The following is an 18320-nucleotide window of genomic DNA, read 5'->3' on the forward strand; positions in this document are numbered from 1 at the left end:
CTCAACTTTGCATAAACATACAGGCTGGTAGAAGGCCACTTCTATTAGACTGTGGGCATTTTGGTCTAACCTTTAAAATTCAATTGTGGGGGTGGGAGGGTGAGCAAACCACTCTAACTATTCAACTGACATGTCAGTCAGTCAAGCAAAGAGGCAGCAGCTCAGGTGAAAAAAATGTGCAGTCTGGTGCTCTGTAGCACTTGGCTCTACTCAGACCTGAACAGGATGCCCTAGAAAGTGGGCTGTGATGCTCATCAGCTGCAGACCAGCTCAGACCCAACGGAGTTCCCCTTGGGCTCAGTTCTTCCAGCAATCACTTTTCAACCTGCTCTCGTTATGACATATTTTTTTTTTCCTATTTGACTCCATCCACTTCTCTTTCTGGCGCTACTCCAGTCTGTTTCTGAGCAGACTGTCTCTCTTATGCTGTTAACTGCCCAATAATTAGACCAGATACCTGAGCAGGAAACCCATTAACTGAAGAGAAGGTTGAGAGACAAGGCATCGAATCCTAATTTTGTGCATTTTGGATCAGCCTTATAATACTGCTGGTGCTGTTGCTATGGGTTTTTGGGTCATCCTGAAGATTTGAAACCTTGACTTTTAGCAGAGTTGGACTCGTAGCTCATGTCTTCAAAACTTAAGAAATTAAAACTTTCCAGGTGCCACTCAAAAAATAATTTGGGTCATGAAGATTAGATGAACTAAGCATGTAAATTCATACCTAAAGAACATTTGGTATTAGAAAATGTTAAATTAACCTGCTGTCAAAAGAGTCTACATCAGTCATTGGGAAGTTATTTCAACATCACCAGAATGACCAGTAAAGCGTCCACAAACTACTGACTTGGGAGTCATTAGATTGTGCTAACAGTTTTCTTTTCTGGCAGTAAGTTAAGCACTGCAAGTTTGGTGTGGGGAGCAAAAACCAGAAGTATAATTCGCTGTGGTAATGGGAAAGAGCAAAGCTGACAAGAACTGAAAAAGAGGAATTTCAAAGGTAGAGGACTGGAAAGTAAAAAGAAGAATGGAGGAGAAAATGAGACCCAAACAATGTAGACTTAGGAGTCACGGAGGGAGACAGCTAGGGTAATGTAACAAAAAAAAAAACAAACCAAAAAAAAAAAAGAAAATTATAGTCAAAAGTCAAGAAAAAGTGTCAGTTTCACCAGAAATGGTTATTTTCACTGAAGAAAAAAAAAAAAGAAATCACTGCACTAAAGCATTGCGCTGCTTTGAAGATTGAATCCACTCATTCTACTTACAATATAGCAACGCTGAGACTCCATGTGAAGGGCAAGGTCTTTAATTCCCTTCTTTTATGGGAATTACTCAAACAGAGGTCTCGGAGTTTAATTCAAATAAAAGATTTTCTATTGATGCTGAAACTGTCTACTTCAATCTAGAAAGAAATTTTGAACTAGTAATAAGGCTGCTTTTTTGATCGTCTCTCTAAGCAAGTATGAATTAAGTCTCTCTTTTTTCAAAAAAAAAAAGGTTACAGGGAGCTCAAATATCTTATAGTTTATCTAGATAAGGGGAAAATGCATGTCTGGCTCTGGTGACAGAAGAGGGTATCAAGGGAAAAAATAAGAAAGAGTAGCATAGGTGAAAATTACATGGTCATCTGCAATGTAGTAGGTTTTGTCTTCCATTGGAATGTTATCGGATTCCCGTGTTAATTGTGCAGTTGGAAGTGGTGTGTGCAACTCATAAAATGTAATTTATCATCTTCTGGGAAGTTTTATGTCTTCACTGAGACCACATTAACTTAGAGATATTAAAGCTGTTGCTTTCAAGAGCTCTACTGTAGTAGAGTTTTGCACTAGAAAGTTAATAAGAAAGCTAAAAAAGATTTTATAGTGTAAGCAATATTTTTAAGTCAGCCAATTAAATTAATGATCCTGCCTTGAAAGCAGTTCAGAAAAAGTCTGCCCACTCAACGTGCATGCTTGTGTGTGACTCTGCCCTTTTGGGTGCTCAGGATTAGTATGAGCACTTAGTGCACATACATTCTTGTAGATACATCTGTTTTGCTCAGCTGCTGTAATTTTCCCAATTACATTTTGTAAATCTCTGCTCCAGCTTTGCATGTTAGTAGCAGAGAGGCTTTTACAGTTTCACTGTATGTTCATGGTCAAAAGCATGATGTTTACATTGATATGTCAAGTGCAACCAAATATTATTGATGGATTTAATGGGACTTATAATCAGTTGTGTGTAGGTTGCATAATCATAAAATCATAGGATAGTTTGAGTTGGAAGGGACCTTTACAGGTCATCTAGTCCAACCCCTCTGCAACAAGCAGGGACAGGTTCCACTATATTTGGTTGCTCAGAGCACCATCTGACCTGACCTTGAATGTTTCCAGGGATGGTGCATCCACCACTTCTCTGGGCAACCTTGGCCAGTGTTTCACCACCCTCACTGTAAAAAAATTTGTCCTTGTATCTAGTCTGAATCTTTCGTCCTTTAATTTGAAGCCATTACCCCTTGTCCTATTGCAACAGGCCCTGCTAAAAGGTTTGTCCTCATCTTTCTTGTAGTTCTGAAAGGTGGTAATAAGGTCTCCCCAGAGCCTTCTCTTCTCCAGGCTGAACAACCCCAACTCTCTCAGCCTGTCCTCATAGGAAAGGTGCTCCAGCCCTCTCATCACCTTTGTGTCCCTCCTCTATACTCATTCCAACAGGTCCACGTCCTTCTTATGTTGGGGGCTCCAGAGCTGGATGCAGTACTCCAGGTGGGTTCTCATGAGAGCAGAATAGAGGGGCAGAATCACCTTCCTCAACCTGCTGACCATGGTTCTTTTGATGCAGCCCAGCATACGGTTGGCTTTCTGGGCTGCTAGCTCATGTTGCCAGCTCACATCTCGCTTTTCATCCACCAGTACCCCGAAGTTCTCCTCGGCAGGGCTGCTCTCAATCCCTTCTCCTGCAGCCTGTATCGATACTGGGGGTTGCCCCGACCCAGGTGCAGAGCCCTCCACTTGGACTTGTGGAACCTCATGAGGTTCACATGGGTCCACTTCTTGAGCTTGTCCAGGATAATGCTGGGAGGAAGAGGGGGCCAGGGCAAAGATTATTAGGGATTAAGGGAAGTGATATATTATGGCTGTCTACTTTACTCCTTGTACCTGGCATGGCTACAGACAAACTCTGCCCAGACTCTCTGCTGGGCAGCTTCACATTTTTTCTTGTTTAGAAGCCCCGTAATTGCATTGCAGGAAAGACACCTGGTATAGCCAACAGCAGTCAAGTAGTTTACAAAGGATTTCTGAAAACTCCAGTGTATCGGACTATGTGGGACGCTTTGCTTCGCTGTATCACTGCTCATTGTAAGCTGTTTTTCAAAAAAGAAAATGCTGCTTCTCTGTAGTTTGAAGACCTGTTCTAGATCCTTGGAGAGAACAGCAGTGCAAAAACGCAAGTTAGTGCTATTTGTAGTTATCATTTGTAAGCGTTGGTACAGGAAGTCACCGCTTTATTTGATGTCATTTCAAGGTTGTTAAAAAATAGCTTGCAATGCTGAATATTCCTCTTTCTCATTGCTATTGCAATTTGTATTACTTCTAACCTTCAGTATATACCTTTGAGTGCCACTTTGCTTTCTTTAAAATAATCTCAAGAACTGATGTATTAGCAGCCATTTGTTCTACTGGGGTGAAGATATGTTTGTCATTTTCCTTTGTCAGTGGCCTTTTTTTAACACTTTTTTTTTCTTTTTTGTTGCTTTTCAAAGCTTTTGTGCTTGTACTCTGCTCTCCCTTTCATCTCTTTTAGTAGCCAGATTCTATGGCAGCATTTGGGAGCAAATTCCAGTTGTGTTTTTTTTTTTGGATGTGCTGCAGTGCTGTGTTTTTGTTCCATAAAGAATTGTTGAGCACAGATATCTTCAACAAATATAATTATTTAATGCAGAAGTACAAAATGTATTTTGTCGTCTGGCTGAGGCCTGTCTCTCTGTAGGTGCCTGGGTTCTTGCTAATTTGTATAGCTTGACTAGCCAACATGTCGAGCTAGAGAAAAGAGAATTAGCAATATTAAGACTAGCATAAAATTTTGTAGAGTTCTTTTGGAAAAAAAATTTTGGAGGGGTTAGAGAGATTCAAAGAAATCTTTGACCATCTTTCCTTTGTGACCTCAAATTAAAAAACCAAAGTAGGTTACTAATTTAATATTTGCAATTCAGGGACTAAAATGTCAGGTGTAATACTGAATACTTGAAAGTTCAGCAGAACAGCCCCTGTGGGAGAACTTAAAACAGCTAATGTGAATTTTAGAAGCCACGATGTTGTTAAATGGCTCTGATATAGGTCTGGTTGTCTATGGATCCACTGGCTATTAGCCGTAAGGTATCCTGTTAAGCCAAACATTGTCTTATAGTTTGTCTCCTCAGAGAAAAATGTTTGAACTATTCCTTCTTTTCATAATATAGGTATTAGCTGTTGACAGTTATTGTCATGGAGCTTAGCTCCTGCATAAAGCCGAATTGTTTCTCTTGGATAGCTGTATAAACAGCTCATTCTGGATATTTTTGTTTTATCTGACAGTGTTAAAATAAATCTTATTTTCAGGAAAAACTTGTGGCTCTTTGAGTCACAAGTTTGAACTCTTTTGGTGCCTAATCACATCTCGAGTCTGGTTGCCTTGTTAGCTTGTGTAATGGTTTCCAGATGATCTCTTGTGACTGCTGACAATCCACAGAGGGCAGGCTGGACACATGGCTCTCCTTGATGTTCAGGTGTTGCTTTGTGAAGAGAAAGGAGAGAGAAAAAAAAAAAAAAGTTTTTTTTTTGGGGGGGAGGAGTCTGAACAGATGGGCAGCAGAGAACCGAAGTAATAAGTTGTGAACATACAGAGAGAAAAAACAGGTAAGAGAAAACGTGAAGAAAATGTTGGCAGATTTCTCTTTCTCCCCCTGCCCTCTCATTCATTTCTCCCCAGTTGTTCAGTGAAGAATGGAAGAGAAATAAGAATGGAAAGTGAAAGGAAAATTTCCTCATGGTTTTTGAAAAGAATATGATACTTTCCATACTAAGGTGCATTGATAAATTATTGTAAAATGATCTAGGTAAACAGTGAGTTGGGTGGCTGCAGAGAAGCTAGCAAAACAGTTAGGAGGGTCCTATCTGTGCGATGGGACGGGAGAGTTAACTCAACCCTCACCTTGCCTGTAGGAGAATTCAGGAGCCTCCTACCCCAAGGATGTTCTCAGTGTGGATAGAATAGAATGGTTCAGTTGGATCTCCAGTATCGCTTCAGAAATGGTGCTGTGCGGTCACTCTGAAGCTAAAAAACGCACATGGTTTCATGTCTCAACTCATTTTAAATAGAGTAAAACCTGTCTGCAATGAAGAAAACCTTTCTGGGGGAAGCTGACTTCTTTGTCAGCAGTGCAAAGCAGGGAGATAGTTTGGGTTTGGGATTTCCCAGCAGTGAGAACGAATGCCATCTGGTGCCAAGCACATGAAGAGGCAGGAATGGTTTTCTCCAGATCTGCAGCCAATTTAAAGCATCATTTAGTGCTCCACAAACACAACATTCATAGCGCTTGAGTCATTTGTGGAAAAATAACCAAACCTGTGATGGAGGTCTGCGCCTGGCTAGTAGAGGCAGTAAATGCAGGTGAGAAGGTTAAGTTGGAAGGCCTGGAGTCTACTCCAGACCTGTGGCTGGACAGGTGGGTAGTCTTGCCCTAATCACTTTATAACCCCTCCCTACTATATAGCCTCTTAAAGTATCAAGGCAGGTCTGTTGTCATGTAACTCCAGTACTCTGGTCTCTGCTAGGCCAACATTTCACCCACAGCCCCTTTAATTTAGAAGCAATATGCTTGCTTTGATACTGCACAGTAAAACAATTCATAAAATTTCAGTGGATTTTTTTTTAAAGGTAGATTATTTACTGAAAGCGCTTAGAAAGTAAATTGCCTCCCCCCCCCCGCCACTGTCTCCCACATGTAGCACAGGAGGAACTGCTGTGTGCCTCATGCACCAGATTTTACAGAAACCTGAAAGAAGCTTAGAAAACTGGTGAAGGTACAGTAATTCTCTTCAATTTGGGCAATTTAATCATCGCAGAACTTGAAGGATCACCTCTCACTTTAGATGAGAAGGCGGCTCAGGAGGTAAATTCTGGGAATGTCTGTTTTTCAAATGTGCCTTTTTATGCAGGGTGGTTTGCCCCCCACTCCTTTTCTGCCTTGCAAACCTTTTGTACCATGTCCAGAGAGAGAATTGGAAGTTGTTATAGGCAGAGCTGCTGGCACCTCCTGTTATTTCTCTTTATAAGGTCTAGTTTTCTGGTTTTTATTTCTTTGTCAAACTTTGGTTCACGCTGAGATTTTCTGTACTTTATATCTGCCCTGGCGTCTACCTTGAGGGCAGGACATGGATTCTGTTAAAATCAATAATTTCTACATACTATATATGTTTAGCTGTAATTTTCTACATCAAAGGCAAGGTATCGCTTGACTCATTGCAGACTCAAATTCGTTGTCGCACCAAGGCCTACAAGTTAAGCCAGCTATAAATACATTGGGGGCCTTGTAGACAGAGAGACAAGCAGATGGAGCATGTTCATTGCCTGCTTCTGCTATGTGTAAAACACTGCCATCTCTCCAAATGAGCTGGTACTTGGCCTTTCTGGGGTCTCCTAAAGAAAAAAAGCTGGTTGTCTTGGGTGTTGTAGTGTCCACCCACTCCCAGCATGTCTAGAGGTTAGACTGTACTCTTCCTCCTGTTCAGGATGTACCCATGTGTTTGAAAGAAAGTTAATAGTAGACCTTCTGTATCAACAACCCTGAAGGGAACTTCCTGAGGAAGATGAACTGTTCACTCTGTACCTCTCCTCTTTTCCTGGTTCAGTGCAGCGTAAGTGGGAAAAGGCTATGTTGTCCTGTGTTATGCCAATTTTCTGTTTCTTTATTACTTTTCATATATTTTTATTACTTCTCATGTTTTTACAAAGATTGAGGGTATCAAGTGGCTATAAGATTTTAAATGTAAGAGTGAGCAAAATATTTTAAGACAGTAATGCTCAAGCTAGAACCTTTAATTTTTTGTTTCTATGTATCAGAAGAGTTGCCCTACAGTATCAGAGTAGTTGACCTTCTCGTGCTGGACAGGCAACTGAAACTGATGGCAGAAACCTTCATATGGACAAGAAGCAACATACTGCATCCCTCTGAGAGCCATGAAAGCAGTGGAGTGGCATTTGACAACAGATCCCTGAAAACCTCCTGTCCTCTTGTGGGACAGGATTATGATAACACTAATATTACCAAGTCACCCAGCAGTTGCTGCAGACTCTCTTCCATCCAGAACAACTGAGGCTGTCTGGGAGCCCCATGTCGTGCAGCCCTACTGCATTCACACAACTCGGACCCAGCGGAACTGCTGTGCTTGAACTACCTGCTGGTAGCACAGCTTTGCATTTGTGTGGCAGACCAGTAATCTATTCTCCAGGCCAGCTGTTTTCAGAAGGAGGAAAAAACCTTGTTGCGTTATGGAGTCATCTCCAATTAGGCAGATAGTATCTTCAACTCCATCAAGTAAGACTGGGTTATGTCTTTAAATGTGTGGCTTTAATGTCATAGATGTTAGGTAGCAATTTTTGTCTTTCCAGTTCACCTTTACGTAGTCTTCCTATTCACGGAATAGCTAATCCATTTAGACTCCCCTAAATTTTGGCCATCTCATCTCTGGTGGCAGTAATTTCCCCAGGCTAATTTTGTGCTGTTCTGCAGTAATATTTAGAGGATCGGCACATTCCTTAGAATAAAGCACAATTGCTGGAAGAGACAGGTAATAACTACATATCTCGGTATTTACTTCATTACTGGAAGACAGTCAGTGAACCAGAATAGAATTTGGTTGATTGACTTGACCCAGAATGTTAGCGTTCTTGGAGTATTTCCACCTCTTTATCGAGCCACCTATTTTATTCTCTTTAATCCTGGCCTTTTCTGTTCTTTTTACTTGAGTTCCCTGGGAATAATTGAGTGGAGAGAGGCAGTCGTTCTTTACGCAGAGCTTGTTCTTTGGGTTTTTCCACTGTTTGTCTGCAAGGTGCAAAATTCCTTACCATTTTGTAATCCAAAATCTTGTTACTGGGGCTTGATAAATCATCTTGACGTGTAGTTGACCAGCTGAGATGTCACCTCTGAAGTTTCGCTGGCTTTTCAAGTTAACCTTTCAATATATCGAAGCCTTTCTGCAGTTTTTCAGACCACAACTTCACACTTTAATGCATCATATCTCCCATGTCAGAAAAGATCAGATATTTTTAACTAATCATGTTCTACTTTTGCTTTTCTTTTAGCATTAGTAATAATTTCTACATTTAAAAAATAAAATACTGACAGGACAAACAATCTGTCAATCTTGTTCATGCCCAGTTCTGCCCTCAGAGTTTACCCCAGATGGATCAATGCATGTCTATGCAGTTACTTCCCTTTTTATATCATTCCTAAGAGCTAAGCCTCAACCTAGATCTTTAAATTGACCAAAAAATGGTCCAGAGGTCTTTGTAAGCTCAATTGGTGAGGACCAAGACTGAAAAATAAAAATGATGATACGCCTTCATGTGCAGGCTCAAACAATATTTGTAAGAAAGAGAAATAGCATTACCCCAGTGGGGCTGCTTTCAGATGAGAAAGAACGTGTGATGTTATTTTAAAAGAACTCTATGTAGGTTAATTAGTGGAAGAGATTTATGGAGCTTCTAAAATGGCAGCCTTACACTCTGTAACAACTAGAAGGCCACCACAGGAGCTCACTGCTGCCCCTCAGGTCCATCTGACCACGACTGATTCCAAGACTAGACTTTGTTTGCTGCTGTAAACAGGAAGAAAAATATATGATAAAATAAGAGAAAGAAATGCTGAATCACTTTTCTTCAATTAAGGCTTCACAAGAAAAGTCTATTTTTAATCTTAGCAAAAACCCTGGTGTCTGATCTTCTATGAGTATTTATATTTTTTTATTTTAATAACTCCCCTCAAGGCTAATAAGAGCTAAGCATGTAAATCCCCAGAGAACTGATGAAAAAATCAATCCCATTCACTTAAATGTAAAAATAAACCATTCTGCATGTTTATGCAGAAAAGAATCTCATAAATTATTATTACTTTTTTTTCCTCTGTCATCTATTACTTTCTTAGCTAGATTGAAGCATGCACAGCTTCCTGTTTGCATTTTTTGCTTTGAAGTGATGGTGAATAGATTCATTAGATTAGAACCAAAAAAATCTGCTAATTTGTTGCTTGTCTTCTGTTTGAAATGGATGCTCTAAAAGGCTGAAAGTATTTGTGTATTTGTGAAGTGCTGCTTGCAGTTTGTTACGAGGGAAGTAACCTCCATCGGATTTTTAATCAGTATTTTCCTTCCAGCAAAATCTCCAGGTCACAGCTCTTCCAATTACATGCAGAAGCTAGACAAAGCTAGTCTGGGTAGCTTTCTCTTTCAGCAGCAAAGTTTGCATTTCTTTTAATGTAGTTAAAACATTTGACAGGAGAGAATAGGGTTTAGTGATGTGAGGTGATTTCCAAATGAGTGTTAGCTTTTTACTGACCTACTTTTGACTAGTGGTGTATTCTTGTCCATTACTTTTTGTCATTGAATAATGCTGATATATTAAGCTGTGTGCTTCAAGGGCATTGTAAAATTGCATGTAGGGGCAGGACTGAACTGTGAAAGTGCGAATTACTCTATCAGATCATACCCAATTAAAAAGTGACAAGCACAGCAGGAGAAATTGAAAGCAAGTTTTATCTTTCATGTAACATAAGAAGTCACTATATCGGTTAGAAACAAAGTGAGTGTGAAACAGATTCTCCACCTCTTCTCATCCCTCTCCAAAAATTAATAATATCTGCTGACTTCATTATCCAAAAGAATAAGCCCCTGACTTGTAACAGCTCATGTTGAAGGATATTACGACAATGGCAAGAGAAGGGGAAGTACAGCCACCACACACCTTTAAGCGATCTGCTATCAAAGCGTGCACTGAGGTCAGCACATTGGGGATTGACAGATGGGGAGTTTGGAAAAAGTGGTGGTAGTCTATATAAAACTGTAGTGTGTCATTAAAGGAAGACTTGCAGTCTTGCTGGTTCTCTGCAGTTCCACCGGAAGCGTGGGAATAAAAGCATGGTAAGGAAACTGAGAATTTCTGCTGAGCCCTGTGGTTGTTATAAAACTCCTGCAAGCTAAGGAAACTTATTTAATTCCAGTGCTATGGCAAAAATCCTTACATAACCTTTTCCGTAATGTTCGCCAGCACTCTTCTAATGGTGAGATGTGTCTGTGAATGTATAAATGAATGCATGGCACTTAAGGACGTTGTTTAGTGGTGAACTTGGCAGTGCTAAGTTAACGGTTGGACTTGATGATCTTAAAGGTCTTTTCCAACCTAAGTGATTCTATGTGTAATATCTTCCAGAAGCCTACTGGCTCAAGATGTTGTGTTGCAGAACCTGTTGTGACAGTGAACCTGGATTAAAGATGTTATGAACAAAATTGTGGTGCTTTCCAGAGTACTAGGGTTACGGTGGGGTTTGTCTTTTTTGTTTGTTTTGGATTTGTTGGAGGTTTTTTTAGTGGTGGTTTGTGTGTGTGTTTGTAGTTTGTTTAGTTTGTTTGGGTTTTTTTGGGGGGAGGGTGTTGTTTTTTGTTTTTTCTTTTTTCCTGATCCAATAAACTATCTCATAAAATAAACAAACCCCCGGAAAAAGTAAATCAACCTTGCAATATGTGTCCTGTATTTGCTGTTGGGATGCAGACTGCTTCAGTGATGTGTGACGGCTGAACACCACCTTCTGCAGACAGTCAATGTTACATTGACCCTGATACTTGCTGCTAATGGTGGTACCCAAGTGGTTTCAGGTAGTGAACTCCTGTGTGTGTGTGTGAACACAAATTTAGTGCAGCTGATTTGGTTAATGCCAAGTTTTCAGATTAGGCTTTAGTGTGTGGCATTCTACTTTGTGGGGGGAAAAAATTTACAAAAAATAAAAGGGGAAATTAAGAAATATAGGAAGCACTTAGTATGTGTAAGCTGTGCTTGGAGGCATTGTACTGTAGGGAAGGCAGGGGGAGGTGGATGGGTAAATTCCCAGGGTACCTGACCCATGTAGCAAGCTTTGCCCATAGAAACAGTGATGCTCTGTAGAATGCATCTTCATGTAAAATATACGTTTAATTGATGTACAATGAGTTAAGAGTTTAAAAGTGAGTGTCATGTAGTTACTGAACAAAATTGGTCCTGTTTGACCTCAAACAAGGACAGTAAGCAACTGCTTAACAGTCTTGCTAGACTTGGAGTGGGCAAGCAGCTGTCAGGGTGTGGGAAAAAAGGTTATCAAAATGTGAAAATTATTGTCCTCTAAAAGCCTCCATTTTCATGGAGGGAATATACCTTTTCTATCATTCGTACCCATGATGGAGTACCGAGCGTCATCCAAAAGAAGGGCTTTATTATTGTGTGTTATGGTATGTAGTTTATTGGAGTTTCTTCTGAGTGAAGAAGTTGTAGGGACTCATGTGCAAGCAATATCTAGGTTTGGTTTTGGTTTTTTTATTTTTTGGGGTCAAGATAAAACTTCTACAAACTGTGCCTTTGTTAGTCTCACTGTTTTTCTGGCATAACCAAGAGGTTAATGCCTTAATTACTAGATACATCAGTGTAATACAGATACAATAGATTTAAAAGAAAAAAAGGGAGAAGACACCTACTCTGTAATGTGAGTATGGAAAAGATAAATGGAATTCTCATTTCTAACTGATATGTGTAAAATTTGTGGGTAAGAGATGATGTTGTTTTAAAAAAAACAACCAAACAAAAAAAACCCAAAACAAAACAAACCCAAATCTGTACGGTTGTACTATTACCTAACTTTGACTTTTATTTTGCAGTGACCAGTGTAAAAGAAAATGCTGAAAAGTACATGGAGGTGCTGGAGGATAAACTACACAGGTAAGGATGATATCATGGAAACCTTTGAAAGTTTAAAAATGCTTCTTAATGCAGCATTGACATGCATAAAAGTGTTAGGGAGTGTTTTTGGAACTTGCATTAGAGTAATGCCAAAAATAGTTCAAAGTTGGAAATCCCGTAAGTGTTAAGACCTCTGTTCATGGCTGTGTTCAGCAGCTTTGCCACTGGCCTGTCAATAGATGCAGGTAAAAGAAAGAATCGCTGTGGTTCTGTAGTGTGTAGGACTGCGCTGGCGCAGCGTTGGTATGGCCAGAGAAAAGGGAGCATGCTTGCGGCTGGTGTGCATCGCTCCAGCTCTGCCTGCAGGTGCTGTAGTCTGTGCTGTGAGCTCTTGAACACCCAGAAGCCCTGAAGTATTGGGGATGTGACAGCTGGTTGAAAAATTCCCCACTCTGTTCCTATGCAAAACCCAACTCTGAGCAGAGCCAAGGGATCCCGTACCAGAATTCTGGGCATCTTTAACAAGTAAGGACTTTTTATATAACAATTTTGAAAGAATGCCGTTTTGGGGGATTGTGGAAAGCAAATAGAAACCAAGACAACAATGGAGATATTTTAAGAATCAAATCCTAATGCAGAATTTACTTATTTTTAGGCCTTTTTTTTTTTTTTTCCAAACAAATGCTAGCTTTTATATTTCCCTCCCTTGCTGTGTGAAGGGGGCTCTAGATCACCCTCAGGTTTTAGGCTGTTGCTTGAAGTATGGCTAGTAAATGTTGTTGTAACAGTGCTGTTGTAATGGCATCGTCTATTACAGTGGACTTTGCCTTGCACGGGTGTATTTATATTGGAAAAAGATTTCATAGGAAGTAATTAGAGTTAGTGTCTTAATAAAATGCAACCCACCAAATTAGCGCCACTTCCTTTTCTGTTACTGAGCAGGTATAATTAATAAACTTGTTGCCCTCCACATTTTTTGTTGTATTGATGAAGAGGGGGTTCTAGATCTTTAGATTTGCTCACTTATACTTTTGACTACAGCAGTATTTATTTTGCATAACTCTTAGCGTTAAAAGTAATTTAGAGAGCTAAGTGAAAAATGATGGAAACAGACCTTGAATATCAAGCTGTGCGTCTGTGTCCTGCCTAACCCCACCTTAATAACATTTATACTCCATATACTCCAGTCCATAAGTGTGAGACAAGTCTTAAGAACTTTCTGTGGGTTGTCTTTTGAAAACTATACTCTTTATTGAAAAATAAAATATAAAGTATAACACCATGTATTAATGCTTCTAGGCTGTATGGATTTAACTGACGTATCAGGCTCCTAGAAAGAAGTAAATTTCTCTTTAACAATTAAATACTTGGAGAATCTGTATAGACCTTTTTTTTCCCCTCTTTCCAAGAATTTATGAGATAGAATTTGCAGTTATGGTTTGTTTTAATTTATTTATGCATCTTTTTGTGTAATTTTTGGGTTGTCTACCTGGATTTCTCTGCATTAGTATCTTAAATTGCAACACATTTTTATGTGTCTTGATAGGTGGTGTTAATGAACTTGCAGCGTGCTTTTTTCCCCTCTTCCTGCTATTTGTGGCAGAAACTTCCACACCGAACTGCTGGTATTCATCCTGCTTCTGTGGGGAGTATCGTTTCATGGGAGGGATTAAAAGTTAACCCCTCCTTTTTGCACTGCTTTATATTTTGGAAGCATTTTTTAATGAACAATAGTTGACCATTTCAAATTTCCCTTAGCAGATTTAAGAGTTGTGGAATGTTGTAATATAATTCGTTGCTTTTGTGTGCAAGGGTTGCCTTCCTCAGTACTACATAGACCTGGCCCTGTTTTAGTCTAGGTTGTCGATTGCAACCAGGCTACAGGCTTCAAAGTTTTGATATTGAGATCAGTGTTCTTCCCAGCCTTTGCTGAGGACACGAATATATGAAGTCCAAATATATCACTGCAGCCGTTCTAGTATGTTTAACATGTACTTCAGAGCTTGCCATCAGCTTCTCTGCCTCTAACAGACTGTTGTGGTGTTCCCAAGGTTCTAAAATTTCCCTTCCTGCCCTTAAGAAGAAAAAAAAACAAAAACAAAACCCAAAAAACCACCAGAAAAGCCCAACAAGAAAACCCTCTAAAACTCACCAAATAAACCCAAGAAAAAAACTCCCTGAAAAACCCACCAAATGCTGGCCAAGTCCCCAGATGGCGAAGATTCAGTCCTGAACCAGTGACAGTTTTTCAATATGTACAAATGGTATTATTCTAAAAATAGTTTACACCAAGTAACTAAGGGCTAAGAATTTCTTTTAATATTGGTGGGAAGAGAAAAATCTCTAATGTTTTTACCAGAAAGAAGTCTCTAAGATACTGTATCTTTAAAATCTTTTCATATTTATGCTAATAAAGTGGTTATAGATACTTGTTTTTTAAAGGTTCTTTGGGCTTTAAGTAATTACCTACACCTGCTTCACAGCTTGAGTAATTAAAAAATGTAAGCAAGACCCCAAGAGGCAGTTTCACACCAACGCCCTCACCCCCCTTCCCTCTTAGAGAAGTAACTTGAGAGACTGTTTCTCTTTTTTTGGTCTTCATATAGATGCTCAGATTACTCCTCTATATATGTCGTAACCTAAAGAAAGACTCTTTAAGGAAAATTTAAAGAATAAGTTTTAAGTTTACATTGTAGACAGAGGTAGAATTTGCATCTGGCTCACGGTTGCGCTTTTTTGGACGCCTTTGAAACCAACAGAGGATCAAGTCTGTGCAGCATGAATTCAAATAAGCTTGGAGAGTTTTTCTCCAGATGAAACATAGCATTTTGCTAGGTAATGTTTTAAACAGAAATAACCTAGATTCAAAACCCTTCAAGATAAGATATAGCTTCAAAATGAGAAATTTAATTTTGACCACTTTTATACTAGAAGAGAATTAATGAAGCAAACTCAGACCAAAACACCTGTAATGAAATGAAGATTAAAGTTTTAAAAAGTATCAATTTTATCAATTAAAGTTTTTTCCCCAGTCTCCTTTTCTCTTTTTTTTGGTTTGGTTTTTTTTTTTCTTAAGAAAAGTTTGGAATAGACTCCTCTTGCGAGGTTTTGGTTTGTTGTGTTCTTTTTTTTTTAGGGGGGGGAACCTGTCTTATTCACTGAAGTCCCTTTTTTGGTTTTGTTTAGTTGTTTTTATTTTTTTAAACAAATGCAGTACTTTTGACTGCAGCCTACAGAATGCATCTGTTCTCAAGTAGCTTAACAGAAAGTTAATCTGTTTGATTAAAAACAGTACTCTTTTAATAGCCCTGCATCTACAGAAAAAAAAAAGGGGAAATACGCATTGACAAAAAACAGAAATATGTTCAGTATCTAATAATTTCACCCCAAAGATGGCTAACAACCTATTAAGTATACAAATTACTTGACATTGTTTTTTCCTTTTAAAATATAGCTTGTATTCTGAGTAGTGGATTGACAGTTGTAGAGGACAGTATCCTTCAAGAAAAAAATAAATAAATAGCATGTTTAATAATCCTCCAGCCTTCTCTTTTCCAGTCACCAATATACATCAAGCTGCTCCTAGGGTTTATACATTAAATCACTAGCTGGTCTTTTGAGAATGTAAATACTATTGCCATCACTTCCGTGGTAGACCTTGCAACTCACTCACCTTTTGTTAGTAAACAGGAGATGTGCAAAAGTGGTCAGAGTTAGGATAATGAAACTGTGTTCAGTGAAGACATCTGTCTGTATGAATATCTGAAGTGCAAGAAGTTTTGCTTAGATAACTTCAGTTCATCACTTGAGCCATGTAAGAGAAGTTTACCATAGCTGTTTTATCTAGCTCACTGAGCCAGCTGATCATCTTCTTGTGGGACCCTTGTTCTTCCACACAAAGTGTATTTCTTCATCTCACTTCTTTCCACTCTAAGTGAAGGCTCTGCTGGGGCTTTATATCATTACCATAACTGAAGTGCGCTTCAACAATCCAGCTCTTTCAGGAACCACCAAGTTCTGCCGTAAGTTGAAGCGAGTCCAGAGGAGGGCCAAGAAGATGATCAGAGGGCTGGAGCACCTCTCCTGTGAAGACAAGCTGAGAGAGTTGGGGTGGTTCAGCCTGGAGAAGAGAAGGCTCCGGGGAGACCTTATAGCGGCCTTCCAGTACCTAAAGGGGGCCTACAGGAGAACTGGGGACAACCCTTTATCAGGGAGTGTAGTGGTAAGATGAGGGGTAATGGTTTTAAGGGTCGATTTAGCTCAGTTATTAGGAAGAAATTATTTACTGTGAGGGTGGTGAAACACTGGCCGAGGTTGCCCAGAGAAGTTGTGGATGCCCCATCCCTGGAGGTGTTCAAGGCCAGTTTGGATGGGGCTTTGAGCAATCTGGTCTGGTGGAAAGGGGGTTGGAACTAGATGATCTTTAAGGTCCCTTCCAACTCTAACCATTCTATGAAGTGAGCTTAAGTCATGTAAATGGTTGAGGGTTGTGAATTGAGGCCAGGAAAGAGTCCTATAAAGCCATAAGAGATGAAGATTTGGGTTGGGATTTTGTGCTTAAATGCTGTCTCCTAAATCAATACTTAAATAAAAGTGGCCAGATTTTGCAAAATGTGTTGAGTACAAATAAACACCTTTGAAATCAATGGAGATTGGATAGAGAGTACCAAGTTATGTTTGTTTATTTACTTAGATGTGGGAATCCAAGTCTAGACTGGAGGTTTGTAAATATTCACTTGTTTTTGAAGATACCAAAAAAATCATCTGCCTTTTAAATGGGTAAGAAACCTTTGATATGTATTTCGGCACGAAAGGTCATAATCTTCTGAGTTATTTGCTAGCTCTTACCTATCTCAATGAAAGTCATGAGACATGAGCAATTGTGTATCTGTCACATTTTACATGCGTCATGTATCTCATTAAATTTCTGTTCTAGCTTCAGTCTCTTTAACTTTCCCTTCCAGCGCAGAGCGGGTTGGGAAAATGCATGTCCATAAAAAGATTGATCTGTGCGAGAACTGTATTTGATAGCTGGAAAAACGAAAACAAATGTGTGGAACAAGGTAAAATTTAAAAAAAAAATAAAATTATCTTTCAGACCATTGCCCTTGTAGACGCTAGTAAATGTTCCACAGCAAATACACTTATCTTATAAAGTGCTGTGCAAAAACAAGGATTCGGTTACATCACTGAAACATGCAGTAAAAGGCTTTGCTTCTTTCAGCTCAGTCTTACCTTTGGAGACACTACTCTGCTATTCTTGCAGTAGTACAGGGAAATAAGCCATTTTATTAAAAACAAAATACCTTTTTTTAGTGCTTTTCTTTCTATGTTTTCTTTTTTAAATATTTTTTTATCCTAAAGAAAACTAAGATAAAATTAATAGTGCAAATCAGCTTTATGAGACTTAGGATGAAATAACAATGCTTTTAATTTTTAAGCGTCCATCTGCTAGACATCCATGGAAACATATTTGGAATACATTGCCCTTGTGAAACTTATTAGAAACTGATAATCTGTGAAAGTTTGCACTCTTAAGCAGATGGAGTAAATGTGGTGGAATTGTTATAAGAGAGCGTCATCTGAAGATTTCTTTTATGTATGCTGTGAATGATTTGACATTTGCCCTTAGAACTGGGGTTTTTGGCATACCAAATATTTCCTGAGTGGCACTGCATGTTAACGTAAAAGTTATGCCTGAACCGTAGCCTGAGCAATTAATGATAGATAGGATATGCAATGAAGGAGCATCTCACAAGTGAAAATGCATCTTGAGGAGGGAGAAGGCAGAGAGCAAGTGAAACATCAGGAGAAACCAAGGATCTCGGGACCATTGTTCATCCCTCTGCACGCACTCAGAATGTAAGAGCCAGACCTGTCATGGAGCATTGAACCCCGAGGCAGCAGAAACCCCAGAAGGAGCTGCCTTCATCGCTAATTAAACAATTAGAGGTTTAAATGTTTCTCAAGACTGGAATGATTTTCTGCAGTGAGGTGAGGTCCCTGCATCCAACTGGAGCTTTTTAGCCTTCTGCACCCACCCAGAGCCCTGTTTGAAGTCTGACACTGCTGTTGAAGAGCAGCCTGTGGTATCCAAGCCTACCAGTACAAGCTTGCCAGTGTCAAGCATTTTAATGACAAAGCCCCTTTGTGGCTATCTACAGAGTCTTATCCTCTATAAGGGTAAGATTTCATCTTGGGCTGTTAGTGTCCTGTATGTCATTTGTGTAGAAGCCCTGGTGTCTGCCAGCGGAGAGCTGCTGTGCTGAGGCTGCTGAGTCAGGCTTTCCAAAAGCTTTTCTCTCTTGTATAGGCAGCAGTGCAGGCATGCTTGGGAACGCCAGATGGGCTGCGGTAATTCTGCGTAACCTGTGACCCGCCTC

The 18320-nt window shown here is 39.6% G+C and overlaps 1 protein-coding gene across 1 annotated transcript in view; it reads left to right on the forward strand.

Moving 5' to 3' along the window:
- DISC1 (disrupted in schizophrenia 1) overlaps positions 1 to 18320 on the forward strand; it is a 231484-nt gene that overhangs the window by 169485 nt on the left and 43679 nt on the right. Inside the window, 1 exon segment of the mRNA XM_009891161.1 lies at positions 11916 to 11976. Coding sequence (XP_009889463.1) covers positions 11916 to 11976 — 61 coding nt within the window.

Source organism: Charadrius vociferus, unplaced genomic scaffold (assembly GCF_000708025.1).
Source record: "Charadrius vociferus isolate BGI_N301 unplaced genomic scaffold, ASM70802v2 scaffold78, whole genome shotgun sequence".
Taxonomy (NCBI): domain Eukaryota; kingdom Metazoa; phylum Chordata; class Aves; order Charadriiformes; family Charadriidae; genus Charadrius; species Charadrius vociferus.